Source organism: Myotis myotis, unplaced genomic scaffold (assembly GCF_014108235.1).
Source record: "Myotis myotis isolate mMyoMyo1 unplaced genomic scaffold, mMyoMyo1.p scaffold_m19_p_1, whole genome shotgun sequence".
Classification (NCBI taxonomy): Eukaryota; Metazoa; Chordata; class Mammalia; order Chiroptera; family Vespertilionidae; genus Myotis; species Myotis myotis.
In genome coordinates, this window is record NW_023416313.1 from 209,232,453 (window position 1) to 209,254,274 (window position 21,822).

At 42.9% G+C, this 21,822-nt stretch overlaps 1 protein-coding gene across 5 annotated transcripts in view; it reads right to left on the bottom strand.

Moving 5' to 3' along the window:
- Window positions 1–21,822, bottom strand: part of STON2 (stonin 2) — a 145,598-nt gene that overhangs the window by 74,508 nt on the left and 49,268 nt on the right. For 4 of the 5 annotated variants that reach the window (XM_036314560.1, XM_036314580.1, XM_036314551.1 and 1 more), the window contains exon 4: window positions 3,877–4,074. The exons of the other annotated variant lie outside the window; for it this stretch is intronic. In XM_036314560.1, coding sequence (XP_036170453.1) covers window positions 3,877–4,074 — 198 coding nt within the window. The remainder of the gene's footprint in view (window positions 1–3,876; window positions 4,075–21,822) is intronic. 5 annotated transcript variants of the gene reach the window in all.

The following is a 21,822-nucleotide window of genomic DNA, read 5'->3' on the forward strand; positions in this document are numbered from 1 at the left end:
ATTGAGGAGAGGGTGGTTGCCCCAAGACCATACCTCCAGCTTCCCTGTAGCCACGGGAGAGAACTGAGAGCATCACTCATCACTCTTTAGTCCTGGTTTTGCATCTGTGGCTATGGAGCGACCCCAGCCTATGGGCCATTTAGTTCCTGTTGGATTAGAGAAGTGTTGCCGATTCTCTATTTGCTCGCCACCACCCATGACCCCAAACCCACTGAAACTTGTCGTCACCTGCTCTTTGGCCTGGTGGCTGATCTCTGTGGGCTGCCTCACCAGGTCTCCTGGCCCTTTGGCTTCCAGCTGGATCTGCTGATGGGAAGCACCAGCACAAATCTGGGTATTTATCTCCCACTCTCCCCACCTCGCCTAGTCCCTGGTAGTGGCTCTGTCCCTTCTATAGCCAGAGGTATAACAGAGCCTGAGACAAAGTAAGGCTGGCTTTGTAAATCCAGGGAAGTTTGTCAAAATATTTTTTTCTGGTTTCCCAACACTTTAGCAACAGCCTGAATATCCAAGTCAACTTTGCTAGTCGATGTGTGTTTGGGTTTCTGGACCCTGTGGGGCAGCCCCTCTTCCATGATTCTAACTCTTGCTGCCTCTGTAAGCAGTCCTCTCATTACACTCTTTTCAGATAAACCCCTCCACGGACTCCATCTGCTTCCTGCCAGGACCCTGACTGAAACAACAGGGTGGAGGCTTTCTCAGTGCCCATTGTAACACTGTTAGAAAAGATACTAAAAATAACTGGAGACCATTAAAGCTTGGGAGACAGAGTAATAATGTCCAGTTCAAGCTAGGGCTCTGATTTCATCACTGGAACCTCAGGTATTAAAGCAATTTTCACCCAAGTAGAGAGGCCACTGAAAAAAGAGCCTGAATAGAAACATGCTGACTTTTCCTGCAGTGAGGAGCCCGTTTTCCACCTCTCTCACCTAATGAGATCCCTGGGGCAGGCAAGGGAAGAAACTGCTCCTTGCGGATCACTCCAGAGTCTGTGTACCCTGAACCAATACATCATCTGCGTCCTCTGCGGGAAGGCTTGGCAAGGAGGTCGGGAGCACGGAGAAGCGAGGAGGAGAAGCACAGCCTCAGCTCCTGACAGTGCCCTGCCACCAGGAAATGCTCCCCATGGGGGAGATGGGGACATGGGGCATATTTCAGCCACTGATCGGATCATCAGCCACTGACCTGATCATCAACCATGGGGATCAAGCAGAACTGAGGGAGTGTCTGTGAAAACAAAATGCTAGAAAGAACTGTAGCTTATGAAAAGAGAGACAGTGTGTGTTAAACTAGAATTCTTTGCAATATTATCAAATACCAAACTAAATTCACTAACCCCCCTGCTGGCCTGGTCATAGGCAGCCATCTTGTGAGGGTGTGACAGTCAATTTGCATATTACAGCCATTATAGGATATCTACACTAATAAAAGAGAAAGTTGCAAATTGACCATACCTTTGCAATGCCCAGCAGCGAATCAGGAGTGAGTATGCAAATTAACCCAACAAAGGTGGCAGGTTAATTTGCATACACAGGTGCTGAGTGGCTGGGAGTGGAACGGGACGCTTGCATCATCACTATGATGACGACGCAGGCATTCCACACTGCCCCAGCCGCTCCAGGCCTCTGGGCAGCATGGGAAGGTGGAAAGGTGGCTCCAGCCAGAGTGAAGGCGGTGCTGGCAGCCAGGGGAAGGAAGGCCCATTCTTGCACGAATCTTCGTGCATCGGGCCTCTAGTGTGTGTGTGTATATATATATATAGATATAGATATAGATATAGTTATTGATTGATTTGAGCAAGGAAGAAATAGAGAGATAGAAACATTAATGAGAGAAAATCATTGATCAGCTGCCTCCTGCACACTCCACACTGGGGATCAAGCCCACAACCCTAGCATGTGCCCTCATTGGGAATCGAATCGTAATCTCCTGGTTCAAAGGTCAATGCTCAACCACTGAGCCATGCCAGCTGGGCATGTTTGAACCCTTTCTCTTTGTAGAACCCCCAATAGTACACAGCATGAGGGCAAATGTCACCCAAGTTTGAAAAATGATTCAGAGACAAATTCCTAAACATTTGAGAAAGAAAAACATTATTGGACATACTGGGTAATTTCATCCACAGAGAAACTATCAGTAACTTACCCCTTTCAAAGGAAAACAATCTCTTGGGCCCAACAGCCAAAACACCAAGAACACACCACATGTTTCCAATGCCATCCTAACCCTAACATGTAGTATGGCACTTGCTGACAGGCCAAATTCCACCCACGGAGCCAGCCAGCATTCCATCCTACACCTACTGGAAATTTAATCAATGAGACCTCAGGATGCTGCATGCTGATGTACATAGTTCAACTCAGGCCCAACAGAGTAAACATAACTGCAAAATGATTTGTAGTCTAGACACAGTGGCTGAGTCCTGATTCTCATTCCACTTCATATAACATTTACTTTTTCTCTGCTTAAATCTACCTCCCTTTTGCTGAAGAGGGAAGATGTGCGGGTGGTAGGATGCAAGATTCAATGTTGTGAATATTACCAATAGTTGTTATCCCAGGAGAAGAAAAATTGACAGAGAACAGTACTTGTACCAAACCATCAGGAAAATAACACATTAAGACATACTGTTGAGTCAGCACTGTGACCGGGGAGGTCCCAGCATAGAAACTATGATCCCTGCAAGCACCTCCATCTGGGAGAAAGCCACCCCCGAGTTCCTGCCCTAAACCAGATAATCCAGTTCCTGCTAGTATGTGTTTGTATCCCCCAAAGCCTCACCCTGGTGCTGGAGCTAAGAGGAAGCGGGACCTTGTTTCTTTGGTTTTAGTACCAGAGTAATGCCAAACTCATTGAATTGACTGGCTTATTTCACTTGGCATGATAATCTCCAGGTCCATTCATGCTGTCTCAAAAGATGGCTATCATGAACAAATCAACAAACAACAAGGGCTGGCGAGGATGCGGAGAAAAAGGAACCCTCATGCACTGCTGCTGGGAATGTACAGCCACTGTGGAAGACAGTATGGAGTTTCCTCAAAAAATTAAAAATGAAACTCCCATTTGACCCAGTGATCCCGCTTCTAGGACTATATACCAAGAAATCAGAAACACAAATCAGAAAGGATATATGCGTCCCTATATTCATAGCAGCACAATTTACCATAGTTAAGATTTGGAAACAGCCTAAGTGCCCATCAGCAGATGAGTGGATTAAAAAAACTGTGGTACATCTACACAATGGAATACTATGCTGCTGTAAAAGAGAAAGAACTCTTACCATTCACAACAGCATGGATGGACCTGGAGAGCATTATGCTAAGCGAAATAAGCCAGTCGGAGAAAGATAAATATCACATGATCGCACTCATTTGTGGAATATAATGAACAACATAAACTGATGAACAAAAATAGATTCAGAGACAGAGAAGCATCCAACAGACCATTAAACCTCAGAGGGAAGGCTGGGGGGTGGGGGTAAGAGATCAACCAAAGGACTTGTATGCATGTATATAAGCAAAACCAATGGTCAGAGACAGTAGGAGTGTGAGGGCATGTGCTGGAGAGTGAGAGCAACCCAGGAGAGGTCCATGGGGGGAAAAGGAGACATACGTAATACTTCAAACAATAAATAATAACAAAGAAGACACTGTCAAATGGTTTCCCAACATTTATCATCTTCTAACCAATCAGCCAATCTGTGTATGTTTTCTTTTCTTCTAATGTAATTTTGAATCACTCAGGAGTCTAGCTTTTTGACTGGATGGTTAAGCCTGACCTCATTCTGCAAACAAAGCTGGCTACAGAGATTTGAAGAGGGGCTACAGGTCACTGATAGTGATTTGCAAAGACCTGTGGCTTGGTGCTCCACCTTACCTGTAGAGTCGGCCCTAGATGCCCTGCCACTCATCTGCTCCTCCGCATTGATGAGCTGCAGGTCTGTGTATGAGGGGCAGCAACTAGGACTACTGGTGTCTTCAGAGTGTGTGGTCCAGCTGCTCTCGGAGGTCAGAGGGCATCTCCCCAGCGAGTTGAAGGAAGGGCATGTCCAGCAGGGCAAGGTCAATGGTAGGCCTGGGGACAGACCACAAACCAAAAGCATACACTTTAAATAACTGTTCTTTGTTTTCCTTCAGAGCTTGTCTTACTTCGATGTTGCTCAGACCCTATGAAATCTCAACAGCTGCACAAGGAAGTATGTTGGAGGTACCACTCATGATACTGAGCAGGGAAAAGCAATTGAGACCCCACTGTGAGTCAGCGTCAAAATCAATACCACTGAGGTCTCATGACCCTCAAAACAAAACACAAAATTTTACTAAAGAATATGAGTGACTTTAGGGTCTACTTTTATTTCTAAACTTAGATTTCAGCTTCATTCAAACCCAAACTACATGAGTCTTACAGTTTTACCCTTACCCTTACATTTTATCCATTTTTAGTGGCAGACCAATGAACTCCAGAAAACTCACCAACTTACACTGCAAAATTAGGTCTACATTGGGTCAAGGGATAAGAGTGGATATGGAGTATATATGTATTTACATATGAATATGATAGGCCCCTGCATGCCTTGGTTGGACTGTAACTGGAGATGCTGCACATCATTACATGTGCAATTGGACATTTACCGGGGTTGCCGACATGCGATACAATGAAAAATGTCTCTAAGGGGAAAATGCACGGGGCTTGGCTTTATCTCCTTAGCCCTGAGCACCAAATTCAACCTTTCAAAATCACTTTATAAAGTCTCTTTTTTAGAAGTTACGTTTTCTAAGACCATATATGCATAACCCATGGACACAGGCAATAGTGTGGGGAAGGCCTGGGGTGTGGCAGGGATTGGGTGGAGGGGGAAAGAAGAGGGAGAAATGGGGGACATCTGCAATATTGACAACAAAAATAATAAAGTAAAAATCAAGTTTTCAAATGTTCCTAGTTTGTCTAGTTCATTGGCTTCCACTAGGTTTCCCCATGGTGTTGCAAAAGACTCTTATAGCAAATTTACTGAGAAGTGCTGAAAACAAGTGTTGACAAGAGTATGGATGAGAAAGGAAGATTAAAAAAGAAATAAGGGTTTACTGAGTACCCATGAAATGTCAGCCACCTTTACAAGTGCTTCATCCCCATTCAATCCTGAGAAATAGGCAGTGGTCTTATTTTCTAGAGTAGAAAAGGGACTTGGAGGTGAAGTAGCTAACCCAGAGTCAGTTCTCCTGGATGGATTAAAATTACAGAGTTGGGTTAAAAAATAGGAAGAGGCTTGAGACTAGGATCCTGGCCTCAGCACCACCCAGTCTGATCTCAGACGCATACCAGGACCCTGCAGCCACTGGGGACAGAGACCTGTGACCACAGCTACAGACCTGCGGACACCAAAAGTTCAGAAATCCCCACGGCAGATCCATGAGTAACAGAGCCCATCCCCCCTTCCCGCAGGCTTGCGGGCAGCGCCAGAGTAACTAACTGATAGACCCACCCTTTGCCGGGGCCTCAGCGCTCCAGGAACTTTAGCCTGGAAGTGCGCAAGCACCTTGGAACTGATCCTACGTGCACTGCCAGCTTCTGAGCCCTGGGCTGGAAGCAAGCGGGAACCCCAAGAACTGAGCCTAGGCGCACTGCCGGCTTCTGAGCCCTGGGCTGGGAGCAATCGCGCGAACCCCGGGAATTTGTCCCACGTATCACAGGCCCAGGGACCCCGACTCTCTGGGCAGGTGGCAGCACCAAGCACCAGTGACTTGACTGTGTTTCTTTTCACCTGCGCCTGAGATCCTGATTTCCTGTGCATTCATACTAAGAGCCAGTGACTCCAATTCCTGGTGCAAGGGCACACAGGGACCCTGATTCTCAGGGCAAGGTCGCGCACGAAGCAACAGAGACTCTGATACTGGATTCTGGGGAACTCTGACTCCTGGCGCACGCTAGGGGGCTCTGGTTTTCAACACGCTTCAGGGGGGTCTCTGTTTCAGCACGGTGCAGGCAGGGTCCCTGATTCTAAGGGCGCGTACGAGGCCACATTGAGCGCTGACAACACTGACTCTGAGCGAGCCTGGTTCCCACCAACCCACAACAACCACACATCTTAGTGTCAGAGCTCTTCAGTGACACTAGGGTGGTGGGAGGTTCCCACTGTGCACGACCCAGGCCCACGCAACTCGACGTTTGAACCATCGGGAGATAATCAGAATGAAGAGACGAAACAACACCCAGAGGAAAGACAATGAGGAGTCACCAAGAAAGGACATTAATGAAGTTGAAGCATGCAACATGACAGAAAAAGAATTCAGAATAATGGTTGTACAATTCATTCACCGGATGGATGAGAAAATCAACAACCTATGCAAGAATCAGGAAGAAATGAAAAGTGATATAGCTACAATCAAAAACACCATGGAAAGTTTCAACAGCAGACTAGAAGAAGCAGAGGACCGAATTAGTGAATTAGAAGATAAGGCAGAGAAACAAGCTCAATCTGAACAGCAACTGGAGAAAAAAATTAAAAAGCAGGAGGAGAGCCTAAGGGAGCTTCGGAACAACATGAAACGAAGTAACATACGCATAATAGGGCTGCAAGAAGGACAAGAAGAGCAGCAAGGATTAGAAAATCTATTTGAAGAAATAATGTCAGAAAACTTCCCAGATATGGGGAAGAAAAAAGTTATACAAGTACAGAGAGTCCCAGGCAAGATGAACCCCAAAAGACCCACACCAAGACATGTCATAATAACGATGGCAAATGTACAAGACAAAGACAGAATCTTAAAGGCTGCAAGAGAGAAACAGAGAGTTACCTACAAAGGATCCCCCATCAGATTATCAAATGATTTCTCAACAGAAACACATCAGGCCAGAAAAGAATGGACAGAAATTTACAAAGTGATGCAAAGCAAAGGACTGAATCCAAGAATACTCTATCCAGCAAGGCTATCACTCAAAATTGAAGGGGAAATAAGAAGCTTCACAGACAAAAAAAGGCTAAGGGAGTTTATCACCACCAAGCCTGCCGGGGTCCAACCCCAGCAGGTCCAGGGGTCCCCAAAGGTGTGGACGGAGTCGGCGAAGAAGGAATGACGCGGAGACAGCGTTCAGTTGATCAGCAGCCTAGCCAGGATCTCTAGCCAGGATCTCCAGCCAAGTTCTGGTCTGGATCTCCAGCGAAGTTCTGGCTAGGATCTCCAGCCAGGTTCTGTGTCCATGTTCTCTTGCTAGGTTCTCCAGGATCTCCAGCCAAGTTCTGGTCTGGATCTCCAGAGAGGTTCTGCTTCAGATCTCCAGCCAGGTTCTGTGTCCATGTTCTCTTGCTAGGTTCTCCAGCCAGGTTCAGTCCAGGTTCTCCAGCCAGGTTCAGTCACCAGGTTCTAGTCAGGTTCTCTTGCCCATTTCTGTAGTCAGGTTCAGTCCAGGATCTTTTGCCATGTTCTCTCCAGCGAAGTTCTTCTGTCTCTAGTTTTGTGTGTTCTGTCTTCTTACATCTGTATTTATACCAGTTGATTCCAATCCTATCAATCTCTATTTCAAAGGTTAGGGCGTTTCTTATCTCCATTCCAGGGAGTAAAGATTATGTAGCTTAAGCATGATTGTTCGTAGTTAAAGTGATTAATTACCCACCTGGCACTTAGTTAAGAGGTTTTATTCCCTCCCTAACTTCAGGGGAAAATCCCTACCTGGGGAAACAACCTTTCTCAGAGACCTTGGTTAAAACACATAGTGCCAAGAAGGTGAGCAAACATATTAAGAACAGTATGCCATATATGCCAGGTCCCTTGAAACAGCAAGCATGGACCGGCTCCCGGCACAAGCCAGCCATGCAAGAAATGCTAAAGGGACTGGTGTAAAAAGAAGAACTAAAAAGCCCAGAAAGAAAACAGCCACACACACAAAAAAAATAGAAATGGCTACAAACAAGTACCTTTCAATAATAACTTTAAACGTAAATGGACTAAATGGTCCAATCAAAAGACATCGAGTGGCTGAATGGATAAAAAAACATGACCCATATATTTGCTGTCTACAAGAGACCCACCTCATTAGAAGGGACTCACACAGACTGAAAGTGAAGGGATGGAAAAATATCTTTCAGGCAAATGGAAATGAAAAAAAAGCTGGGGTAGCAATACTTATATCAGAGAAAATAGACCTCAAAGTGAAGGCCATAATAAGAGATAAGAAAGGCCACTTCATAATACTAAAGGGATCAATACAACAAGAGGATATAACCCTGATAAACATATATGCACCCAATGCAGGAGCACCCACATACATAAGAAAACTCCTGGAAGATATCAGGGGAGAGATCGACAACAATACAATCATAGTAGGGGACTTTAATACACCACTGACATCACTGGATAAATCCGCTAGACAAACAATCAGCAAAGATACAGCAATCCTAAATGACTCACTAGATCAGATGGACTTAATTGACATCTTCAGAACACTTCACCCCAAAGCCACAAAATATACGTTTGTCTGAAGTGCTCATGGGACATCTTCAAAAATAGACCACATATTGGGTCACAAACAAAGTCTCCCCAAATTCAAGAAGATTGAAATCATACTAAGCATCTTCTCAGACCACAAGGCCATAATATTAGAAATAAACTACAACAAAAACAACTCAAAATACTCAAACACTTGGAAGCTGAATAGCACGTTATTAAATATTGATTGGGTTACCAATGAGATCAAAGAAGAAATTAAAAACATCCTGGAAACTAATGACAATGAAAACACAACAACCCAAAACCTTTGGGACGCAATGAAAGCAGTCCTGAGAGGGAAGTTTATAGCTCTACAGGCCTATCTCAACAAACAAGAAAAAAATGGTAGTAAATCATCTAAATCTACAGCTCAAAGAATTAGAAAGAGAGCAACAAGAAAAGCCCAGAGTGAGCAGAAGGAAGGAGATAATAAAGATTAGAGCAGAAATAAATGACATAGAGACCAAAAAAACAATACAGAAAATCAATGAAACAAAGAGCGGGTTCTTTGAAAGGATAAACAAGATTGACAAACCTCTAGCCAGGCTCACCAAGAAGCAAAGAGAAAGGACCCAAATCAACAAAATCAGAAATGATAGAGGCGAAATAACAACAGATCCCACAGAAATACAAATGATTGTTAAAAAATACTATGGACAGCCGAAACCGGTTTGGCTCAGTGGATAGAGCGTCGGCCTGCGGACTGAAAGGTCCCAGGTTCGATTCCGGTCAAGGGCATGTACCTGGGTTGCGGGCACATTCCCAGTAGGAGATGTGCAGGAGGCAGCTGATCGATGTTTCTCTCTCATCGATGTTTCTAACTCTCTATCTCTCTCCCTTCTTCTCTGTAAAAAATCAATAAAATATATTTAAAAAAAAAAATACTATGGACAACTCTACTCCAACAAACTAGACAACCTGGAGGAAATGGACATATTCCTAGAAAAATACAACATTCCAAAACTCAATCAGGAAGAATCTAAAAATCTCAATAGGCCAATAACTATGGAAGAAATTGAAGCAGTCATCAAAAAGCTTCCAGCAAACAAAAGCCCAGGACCAGACGGCTTCACAGGGGAGTTTTACCAAACATTCAAGGAAGAACTAAAACCTATCCTCCTCAGACTACTACAAAAAATCCAAGAGGAAGGAACACTTCCCAGCTCATTCTATGAAGCCAGCATCACCCTAATACCAAAACCAGGTAAAGACAACACAATGAAAGAGAATTACAGGCCAATATCCCTCATGAACATAGATGCCAAAATCCTCAACAAAATCTTAGCAAATCGGATCCAGCAGTACATCAGAAAGATCATACACCACGACCAAGTAGGATTTATCCCAGGGATGCAAGGATGGTACAATATCCGCAAATCAATAAACGTGATACATCACATAAACAAATTGAAAGAAAAAAACCACATAGTCATATCAATTGATGCAGAAAAAGCGTTTGACAAAATTCAACACCCATTTTTGATAAAAACTCTCAGCAAGGTGGGAATTGAAGGATCATACCTCAACATAATAAAAGCCATATATGACAAACCCACAGCCAACATCATACTCAATGGACAAAAACTAACACCATTTCCCCTAAGAACAGGAACAAGACAGGATGCCCACTCTCACCACTCCTGTTCGACATAGTACTGGAAGTATTAGCCATTGCAATTAGACAAGAAGAAGAAATAAAAGGCATCCAAATTGGAAAAGAAGAAGTAAAACTGTCCTTATTTGCAGATGACATGATATTATACTTAAAAAACCCTAAAGACTCCATCAATAAACTATTAGACTTAATAAAAGAATTCGGCAATGTAGCAGGATACAAAATTAATGCCAAGAAACCTATGGCATTTCTATACACCAATAGTGAATGTGCAGAAAGAGAGACTAAAAAAGCAATCCCATTTACCATCGCACCAAAAAAATTAAGCTACCTAGGAATAAACTTAACTAAAGAGGTAAAAGACCTCTTCTCAGAAAACTACAGGACGTTGAAAAAAGAGATAAAGGAAGACATAAAGAGATGGAAGAACATACCATGTTCTTGGATTGGTAGAATCAACATCATTAAAATGTCCATACTGCCTAAAGCAATCTATAAATTCAACGCACTTCCCATTAAAATACCAATGGCATATTTCACAGACCTAGAACGTACTCTCCAAAAATTCATCTGGAATAAAAAACGACCCCGAATAGCTGCAGCAATCCTGAGAAAGAACAAAGTAGGTGGGATCTCAATACCAGATATCAAACTGTATTACAAAGCCACTGTTCTCAAAACTGCCTGGTACTGGCACAAGAACAGACATATAGATCAATGGAATAGAATAGAGAGCCCAGAAATCAGCCCCAACCAATACGCTCAATTAATATTTGACAAAGGAAGCAAGAACATACAATGGAGTCAAGATAGTCTCTTCAATAAATGGTGTTGGGAAAATTGGACAGATGCATGCAAGAAAATGAAACTAGACCACCAAATTACACCATACACAAAAATAAACTCAAAATGGATAAAGGACTTAAATATACGACGGGAAACCATAAAAATACTAGAAGAATCCAAAGGCAACAAAATCTCAGACATATGCTGAAGCAATTTCTTCACCGATACAGCTCCTAGGGCATTGGAAACTAAAGAGAAAATAAACAAATGGGACTACATCAAAATAAAAAGCTTCTGCACAGCAAAAGAAACCATCAACAAAACAACAAGAAAACCCACTGCGTGGGAAAACATATTTGCCAATGTCATATCTGATAAGGGCCTAATCTCCAAAATTTATAGGGAACTCATACAACTTAACAAAAGGAAGATAAACAATCCAATCAAAAAATGGGCAAAGGACCTAAATAGACACCTTTCAAAAGAGGACATTCAGAAAGCCAAGAGACATATGAAAACATGCTCAAAGTCACTAATCATCGGAGAGATGCAAATCAAAACAACAATGAGGTACCATCTCACACCTGTCAGACTGGCTATCATCAACAAATCAATAAACGACAAGTGCTGGAGAGGATGTGGAGAAAAAGGAACACTCGTGCACTGCTGGTGGGAATGCAGACTGGTGCAGCCACTATGGAAGACAGTATGGAGTTTCCTCAAAAAACTACAAATGGAACTCCCATTTGACCCTGTGATCCCACTTCTAGAAATATATCCCAGGAAACCAGAAACACCAATCAGAAAGGATATATGCACCCCTATGTTCATAGCAGCACAATTCACCATAGCTAAGATCTGGAAACAGCCTAAGTGCCCATCAGTAGATGAATGGATTAGAAAACTGTGGTACATCCACACGATGGAATACTATGCTGCTATAAAAAAGAAGGAACTCTTACCATTTGCGACAGCATGGATGGAACTGGAGAGCATTATGCTAAGTGAAATAAGCCAGTCAATGAAGGAAAAATACCACATGATCTCACTCATTTATGGATAATAAAGACCATTATAAACTTATGAACAAAAATAGATACAGAGGGAGAGCTGCCTTGAACAGACTGTCAAACTACAGCAGGAAGGCCGGGGAGGGTGGGAGGACAGGAGGGGGGTGGGTAAGAGATCAACCAAAGGACTTGTATGCATGCATATAAGCATAACCAATGGACATAAGACACTGGGGGGTAGGAGAGCCCAGGGGATTGTCAAGGGCGGGGGGGGGGGGGGGGGAGAAGACATATGTAATACTCTTTGTAATACTTTAAGCAATAAAAAATAAAATAAAATAAAAATAGGAAGAGTAAATTGAGATTTTAAAAGGGGAGAAAGAATAAATAGTACTATTTGTGGTACAGTATAAATACAAAACTACAGTGAATTTTCATTCCGTATTCTCTTAGGCATTTATAAAACATGTAGCTCTTTTCTCTGTCATGGTTCAACACCACTGTGGACGGGAAAAAAGGGGCTCCATGGAAAGTAATCTCACAGGGTGAGATGATCATAAATTCCTACCTGGGCAGGTCACGGTGGGTAGTCACACCCCAGGAATATAACTTTTTTGAAAAGCTTACTTTTGCCTTAAGAAAGCCCTATCCATTATTTCTGTGTATCTAAGTTAACACACCTTTCCCCCCCAAGTTCTAAAACTTTTTATTAGCATATTTTAAAAATGGGCATTCTAATAATTAAAAGCATTTGAGCAACAACAAAAAAGGCACTCTGATTAAACTGCATTTTTCAGCCTGCAGGATACCTTGGACCAGGTCGGTTTTTACTCCAGATTTCACTGTTGTCCCACCCAGCTTCTTCCTCCACCAACACACAATTTCTTTTCCTTCCACGCCAGCCAGACAGGCCGATGGGAGAGAGAGGCAGGGGAGGCCTTTGTTGTCAGCAGTTCTCTGGTGTGAAATGGGGCAGCACAATCCTTTAAACTGACCCAAGCTCTTTGCATCTTACAAAGTTAAACAGCAAAAAGAAGTAAAACAAGAAGGCAATGCTTGTGGCACATACAATACATAGTGGCAGTGTGTGCCTCATCACGATTCGCCTGCTTGCTTCTCCTGCTCAGTCATTTAGTATTTTGAAGGTGGTGGATTTTTCTCTTGCATTTGCATCTTCTTCAATTTCCACTTACCGAATTCCTCAGTCTCAGGAATGGGCCTTACATTCCTCGGGTTGGTAAAGTCCCATGCCCTTAACCAGTCCTGAAAAAGGTGGAGCTGGGGCTTTAGTGGAGCTGAAATAGGACCAGTGTCCAGAGTTTCCATTCCATGGGGGTGTGGGGTTCGATGTAGCACCAAGTTAGATTCAGTCCATCCAGGTGTGGAGTCCACATGGCTGTGGGCCACTTGGGCGAGGGTAGGGCATGAGAGCCCTGCAAGCCAGGAGTCAGGCTCTAGCAGCAAGAGAGAGAGCCACGAGGACTCCTTTGTTCAGGGGTTTAAATATTAAATCTTCTCGTGTTTGCCGTGTCAATATTTGGAAAAATGCTGGCTAAGAATTTCCCAGAATTTATTAAAAATTTTACTTGTCATATTAGAAATCCCAAGGTATCACAAGCAGGATAACCAAAACAATTCCACTAGTAGACATCAAAACTTTATAAGCCCTGGCCAGGCGGCTCAGCTGGTTGGAGCGTCATCCTGTGCACCAAAGGGTTTGATTCGGGAGGCAACTGATTGATGTTTCTCTCTCACATTGATCTATCTATCTATCTATCTATCTCTCGTCAATAAACATATCCTGGGGTAAGGATTTTTTTAAAAAAAGTTATATAAGAACAAAGACAAAGAGAAGATTTTAGGTTACTTTCAAAGAAATGATTAGGCTGATGATCATTTTCCCAACAAGAGAAACCAATTAAGTGGCTGTCAATTAATCTTAGAGAAAGAAAAAAATGAGAAAGAAACATAAGATGACAGAAAGAAAACGTATCAGTATTTGATAATAAACATAAATGAAATAAATATTCCAACTAAAAGGAAGACCGTCAGGCTGACTAAACAAATGAAATCCAAATTGCTGTTTCCAGAAGACACATCAGTAGGGGGTGTTCAGGAGGCAGCCGATCGATGATTCTCTCTCATCAATGATGTTTCTATCTCTCTCTCTCCCTCTCCCTTCCTCTCTCTGAAATAAATAAAAACATATTTTAAAAAAAGAAAATCCAGATCAAGATGACGGTGCCTATTCCCTTCAATTCAATATCATATTTGTGGGCAGAGCCTGTGCAATAAGGCAGGAAGTGAGGAGGAGTAAAATAAAGAGCAACCCAAAACTTTCATTATATGCAGATAATATTTTTGTGCACATAAAATAACCAAAAGACCCTACTGATAAATTACCAAAGTAATAATTCTAACAAGGTACTAATATGTATATATAAATGAATTGTATTTCTGAAAAACAGCAAAAAATGTTTAGAAAATGAAACAAAATAGCATTTATAATAGAACTAAAACTATGAAGCATATAGTAATAAATCTAACAAAAGATGTGCAAGGAGAAAACAAGATGGCGGCATAGGTAAACACTGGAGATTGCTGCCTCGCACAACCACTTCAAAAATACAACTAGCCGAACCGGTTTGGCTCAGTGGATAGAGCGTCGGCCTGCGGACTCAAGGGTCCCGGGTTCGATTCCGGTCAAGGGCATGTACCGTGGTTGCAGGCACGTCCCCACTGGGGGGCGTGCAGGAGGCAGCTGATGGATCTCTCTCATCAATGTTTCTGACTTTCTATCCCTCTCCCTTCTTCTCTGTAAAAAATCAATAAAATATTAAAAAAAAAAAAAATACAAAAATACAACTAAAAGATGGAATGGACATCATCCAGAACCACAGGAAGGCTGGCTGAGTGGATATTCTACAACTAGAAGGAAAGAGAAAAGCATACCGAGACTCAGAGGAGGTGTGGTGCGGAAGCAAAATACAAAGGTGCAGAGGTGCATGTGTAGAGGGCTGGCGGCTGAGGGCACTGTTGTCTTTTTCAATCGGGAGGGAGTCTCAAGCTCTGAGCTCCAGTTCCGGGCGAGTCTCTGGGGACCCAGACTCATATGGGAGAAACAGGACTGTCTGGCATCAGTTGGAACTTGAGGGCAGCTTTCTCTAGGAGGTGCTTGCAGCGATTGACTGGACACTGAGAAGCAGGGCCTCTGAGGGCAGGACTGAGAGCAGCCATAACTGCTCGCTCCACCCTGTTGATCCCCTGGGACCCCGCCCCACCCAAGCCGTGCACAGAGGCTTTTGCATATGAAAGGCCTGGGCCTTTGCAATCTGAAAATTACTTAACAAACTGCAGCTGGCCCAAGGCCCCACAGCAACATGCATTGCTTCACAGCTGGCTTCTGCTGGGTAGCCTCAGGCAGAGGCTAGATTAGCACCTCCTTAGAGATCCAGGAGAAAGTGTGCCCGGTGGTCAGAGTGGGACTATCCAGATTGCAGCTCCTCGGATCCATAAAGAACACATTCAGGGGGCAGACTCAGTGAGCACCAAAGCTGCACTGAAGCAAGTCTTATCCTGGAGGGGTGTCTCTAGCACAGAAGTTCTCCCACTGCAGAAACAGCTGATTCTCATGGCCAATTGGCCTGGAGGTCAATCCCTCCCAGTGATACCTACAACAATCAAGACTTAACTACAATAAGACTGTGCACAAAGCCCACAAGGGGGTGCACCAAGAGTGTCTACCTCAGAGAATTGGGGAGGCTGAGCCACTGGGCCCTATAGGACACTTAGCACAGAAAGCCACTCTATCAACACAGCGAAGCATAAAAAATGCCGAGATAAAGAAACAAGTCACAAATGACAGAAATGGAGGAAAGCAAACTACTGGATATAGAGTTCAAAACCACACTTTTAAGGTTATCAAGAATTTTCTAGAAACCACCAATAAACTTAATGAGACCCTCAAGAAATCTAGTGAGACCCTCGAGGTTGTGATAAAGGACAAACTAGAAATTAAGCATACACTGACTGAAATAAAGAATATTATACAGACTCCCAACAGCAGACTAGAGGATGGCAAGAATCAAGTCAAAGATTTGAAATGCGAAGAAGCAAAAAACACCTGACCGGAAAAGCAAAATGAAAAAAGAATCCAAAAATATGAAGATAGTGTAAGGAGCCTCTGGGACATCTTCAAGCGTACCAACATCAGAATTATAGGGGTGCCAGAAGAAGAGAGAGAGCAAGATATTGAAAACCTATTTGAAGAAATAATGACAGAAAACTTTCCCTACCTGGTGAAAGAAATAGACTTACAAGTCCAGGAAGCACAGAGAACCCCAAACAAAAGGAATCCAAAGAGGACCACACCAAGACACATCATAATTAAAATGCCAAGAGCAAAAGACAAAGAGAGAATCTTAAAAGCAGCAAGAGAAAGACAGTCAGTTACCTATAAGGGAGTACCCATACGACTGTCAGCTGATTTCTCAACAGAAACTTTGCAGGCCAGAAGGGAGTCGCAAGAAATATTCAAAGTGATGAATGCCAAGAACCTACAACCAAGATTACTTTATCCAGCAAAGCTATCATTCAGAATTGAAGGTCAGATAAAGAGCTTCACAGATAAGGAAAAGCTAAAGGGGTTCATCGCCACTAAACCAGTATTATATGAAATGCTGAAAGGTATCCTTTAAGAAGAAGAAGAAAAAGGTAAAGATATAAATTATGAACAACAAATACACATCTATCAACAAGTGAATCTAAAAATCAAGTGAATAAATAATCTGATGAACAGAATAAACTGGTGATTATAATAGAATCAGGGGCATAGAAAGGGAGTGGACTGACTATTCTTGGGGGGGGGGAAGGGGTGTGGGGGATGCGGGAAGAGACTGGACAAAAATTGTGCACCTTATTGTGAATAAGGACAGTGCGGCGGGGGGGGGGGGGGGGGTGAGGGCAGAGGGTGGGAGGGGAACTGAGTGGAGGGGAGCTATGGGGGGGAAAAAAGAGGAACAACTGTAATAATCTGAACAATAAAGATTTAATTTAAAAAAAAAGATGTGCAAGTCCTCAGGAGAGAATTCTAAAGTTTATTAATAGACCATAGAGAAGACCTAAATGGAGAAATATACTATATTTAGGGATTGAAAAATTTAATGTTGTGAAGCTGTTAATTCTTCTCAAATTGGTTTATAGATTTATTGCATCCTCAATCAAAATCCTAGCATGGTTCCCCCCCCCCTCATATTAATGAGCAGCGTCATGCTATTAGGTATGAATGAAATAGAATTTTAAAAATATACATATTTAAAATAAATAAAATAATAGAAATAATATTGGGGGAATAGTATATGAAAAAAATTTTGATTCCTACTTCACACTATACAGAGAAATCAATTCTAAGTGGACTGAAAGTCAAAGTGTGGAAGGCTACACAAGAAATATTTTAGAAGACATATAGCTAAATATGCTCATGACTTCAGGATAGAGATTTTCTTTACAAGGCACAGAAAGCACTAAGCATAAAAAAAAAAGTCATATCATTAAAATTAAGAACTTGTTTTCACCAAAAGGCACCATAGCCTTGGTGGGTGTGGCTCTGTGATCGAAGATTCAATTCCTGGTCAAGGGCATGTACCTGGGTTGCAGGTTAGATCCTGGGCCCTGATAGGGTTCATGCATGAGGCAATCAATCCATGTGTCTCACATCGATGTCTTTCTCTCTCTTTCTCTCTCTCTCTCTCTCTCTCTCTCTCTCTCTCTCTCTCTCTCTCTCCGCCCCCTCTCTCTTTCTTTCCCCTTCTTCGGTCTCTCCCTCCCACTTTCTCTAAAAAAAAAGTCAGTGGAAAAAATGGGTGAGGATTAACAAGAACAAAAAAGGCACCATAAAGAGAGTGAAAAGACCACCCACAGGGTAGGAGGTAATATCTGCCATTCATTAAATCCACAAGAAACTCCTAGAAATCAGCAAGAAAAAAGGGAGAAGCCCCAACAAGAATATACTTGAATAGGCATCTTATGAAAAAATCCAAATGGAAAAAAATAAATGCTCAACCTCATTAGTAATCTAAGAAATGCAAATTAAAACCACATGAAATACCATTCTCCTTACCTCCCTTTCCTATCTCCATACCTCCCCATGACAAAGATAAAAATGACAATTCCAAGTATAAGTGAGCAAGTGAGGCTGAAGCCTCTTTTATATATACTAGAGGCCCGGTGCACGAAATTCGTGCACGGGTAGGGTCCCTAGGCCTGGCCAGAGATCAGGGCCCATCAGGTTCCCTGCCTCCCAGCTTCCCCACCTCCTCCTTCCCTTGCTCCCTCAGCACCCCGCTGCTGCCGCTGGTCACCCACCATGTTCTGCCCGCCCCCTGGTGTTCAGCATACTTCATAGCAAGCAATCAAACTCCCAGTCTGTTGGCCGAACTCCCAAGGGGACACTTTGCATATTAGCCCTTTATTATATAGGATGGCTGATGGGAGATAAATTGGTGTTATCTGAATAAGTTGAAGATAAACATACCCTACAGCACAGTAATTCCCCTCCAACTTTTTGTTGTTGTTGTTAATCCTCTCCCGAGGATTTTTTTTTTAGGGAGAGTGAGGGAAAAACAGAGAGAAATATCAATGTGAAAGAAACATATCAATTGCTTGCCCCCTGCATGAACCCTGACCAGGGCCCAAGTAAGGGAGAAGCCTGCAACCAAGGTACGGGCCCTTGACTGGAATCGAACCTGGGACCCTTTGGTCCCCAGGCCAGCACTCTATCCACTGAGCCAAACCAGCTAGGGCCCCTCCAACTTTCTTATACAAGAGAACCACTTACACATGTTCACCAGGATTTATGTTTAGAATCTTTCCAGAAAAAACACACACAAAGGAAATGCTCAAAGAAGCATTCTTAATTCCCAGAAAAGGAGAAACAACTCAAATATCCACCAATAATAGAACAGAAAAATGAACTGTGGGATATTAATATAATGGAATTCATAGCAATAAAAACTAAAGGAACTATCATTACAGGTAAAAACAAGGAAAAATCTCACAGACTGTTGTGTTAAAAAAGCAAGCTATGAAATAATACATACAGTATTATTCCATTTATATAAAGTTCAAAAATAGGTGAAATTCAATTATGTCATTCTTAATACATGTATAGGTAGTATAGTTGTTAAAAATCTTAAGTATTGTGATTATTAACACAAAACCCAAAACAGAAAAGTGGTGATGCGGAGGGAGGGAAGAGGATGTTTAGAAGAAATGATCATAGGGAAACCCAAGGGCTTCTGGGTGATGACAACATTCTATTTATTAAACTGGGTGATGGGTTGAACTATTGATCTTTATAATTTAATATACATTTAAAGTAGGTTCCTTTTATTAAAAAATAAAAATTTAATATACATTTAAAATATATTCCTTAAAATAGTTAAGGTTTATTAAAACCACATATCAAAAGACTCCAATGACTTAGAAAGAAAGCTATTCCAATTATTTACATTTTCACATTAGATCTTTACATTTCTTAGATAACATTTTAATATTTCCCTTGAAAGAGAAACAGAATAATGCAGCTGGGAGAGGCACCGTGCTTACATCTCACAGACTGTTCTCATTTGATCTAATGTACTTTAATTATCCACTTAGAAATCTTGGGTGAATCATTTTATTTAGGTTCTGAGCTGAATGCCCTCAGGCCACAAAAGAGTTGCAGTACTGAGCCTGAACTCTTCTGCCCGGGGTGGGCCTTTGGTAGCAGCAGGCTGCCCTCATCCCAGTGATCTCAGCCCCACCCATCCTGCAAGAAAAAAAATGATGAAAGATAGAAATCTGCCTCTCCCTCTCTTAGAGGTATGTACAAGGATCTTGAATCTGGCCCTATAGCCTGGGGCAAGTTACTTAATCCGTCTGTTCTTCTGCATGTTAACCTGTAAAATGGGGCTATAAATAGTACCCACCTCAGAAGGGGATTAGGTTAATAATGACAAAAAACCTGGAGAAGTGCTTGGCACAAAAGAAGTACTCAAACAGAATTCAGTGGTAGCTGTTATCATTTCCAGACAAAATCCTTATGTCCAAATCTACTTGAAATCTCCACTTGGATCTAACTTTCCGTGTCCAAAACTGCGTTCCTGTGATCCCCTCCACACCAGCTCCTTCATCCTTTCAGGTTCTCAGACTGAAACCTTCCAGTCATCCCTAAGTCTTCTCACATTCGGTCTATCACAACTTGCATTAGTCCCACCTCCAGAACATGTCTGAAATCCTATCCCTGCCCACCATCTCCCAGCTACCAGCCTGGTGCCAGCCACCATCCTCTCCTGCCTGGCTCATTGCAGATACCTCCCACCTGTTCTTTCTGCTTCTTCACTTGTCCTAGCCACATCTTTCTTTTCTTCTTTCTGTAAAATATTGATTTTACAGAGAGGAAGGGAGAAGGATAGAGAGTTAGAAACATCAATCAGCTAGCTGCCTCCTGCATGCCCCCTTCTGGGGATCGAGTCCACAACCAAGGTACATGCCCTTGACCAGAATCGAACCCAGAACCCTTCAGTCTTTGGGCTGACACTCTATCCACTGAGCAAAACCAGTTAGGGCCTCAGCCACAGTCTTAATAGAATTATCTGTTCAAACTTAAGTCAAATTTTACCCACACCTGTGCTCCGAACCCTCCACTAGTTTCCCATCTCACCCACAGTAAATGTGCAAGTCCTCACCGTGCCTTCTGAGGAGCTGCGTGGTCGGAGTCCCAGGACTCTCTGCCTGTCTCCTTCTCTTCACACACTCCCCCCCCCCCCCCCCCCCGTTCCCTCCACTGCAGTCACACCCCAGGAACACGGTGTCCCTCAGAGACTGGTCACTTGTAGTTAGTTCCTTCCTCACTTGCAGTTTCTTCCGCCTGGAAGACTCCTTCCCCAATTTCTGCAAGGTTGCTCCTTCACTTCTCTAAAGCCTTCACTCAAAAGTTGCAGCACAGAGAGAGACACTCCCTGGCCTTCTGTAAAATTTCACACTGTCCCTCACGCAGCCCCTTTTGGGCCTCATTTTTTTCTCCTTCCCACTTCCCACATTACCTAACACACTTACATTGTCTACTTCTTTGCGGTGTTTCTGGAATGGCTCCCCCAACCGAATGCATGCTCCACGGGGCAGGAAAAGTCCTCTTATCCCCAGTGACTTGAACAGTGACTGGCTCACAGTGGGGGCTCAAGGCACCATTGGTTGAATGAATAATAAATGTACAAGTTGCCAGCTTCACCAACACAGCAAATACATTACTTCTCTTTCTTTTTATCCTTTGGGATCCTGGGTAGATGAACATTTTCAATACTTACATGCATTTTGATGTCATGTCCTTTATTTACACTTTGATGTCTACTCACTAGAGCTATATGATATTTCCAATGTTATAAACATGCCTATCCATGAATCCAAAACAGATCAAATCGTGGTCTTTCTGTGTGACTCCCCTGCGATTTCACAGCTGGCAACGAGGAGCGGCTGTCCCAGGACTGGCTCGGAGGGACTCCTCTCACCCCACAAGGCTTCACTGGTAACAGATTGCCCGACCATTCGGCAGCCCCAGCTTGGAGAGAGCAGGAACTGTGGCCAACTTTCTCATAATTGCTTTCCCAGCACCTAAATTTTGTTGCATGAATGAGCGAGTTAATGAATGCGTGCTTGCCTAGTGTACTGTGTTGTGTCCCACACAGGGGGTCAGACAGGCCACAAGGCCCACCTGGGTGAGCTAGCACAGTCTCTGGAAAAGGATAATATTGACATTCTAGTGAAATATTTCAAGGTCCCTTTTAGGTAGTTGTAAAAAGCCATCATTGAGAGACCCCTTTTCCCCCATGACATGATGGTACCTTCAAATCCAACAAAAATATAATGGACAGTTTTAAGTGTGTTTTTTAAGGCA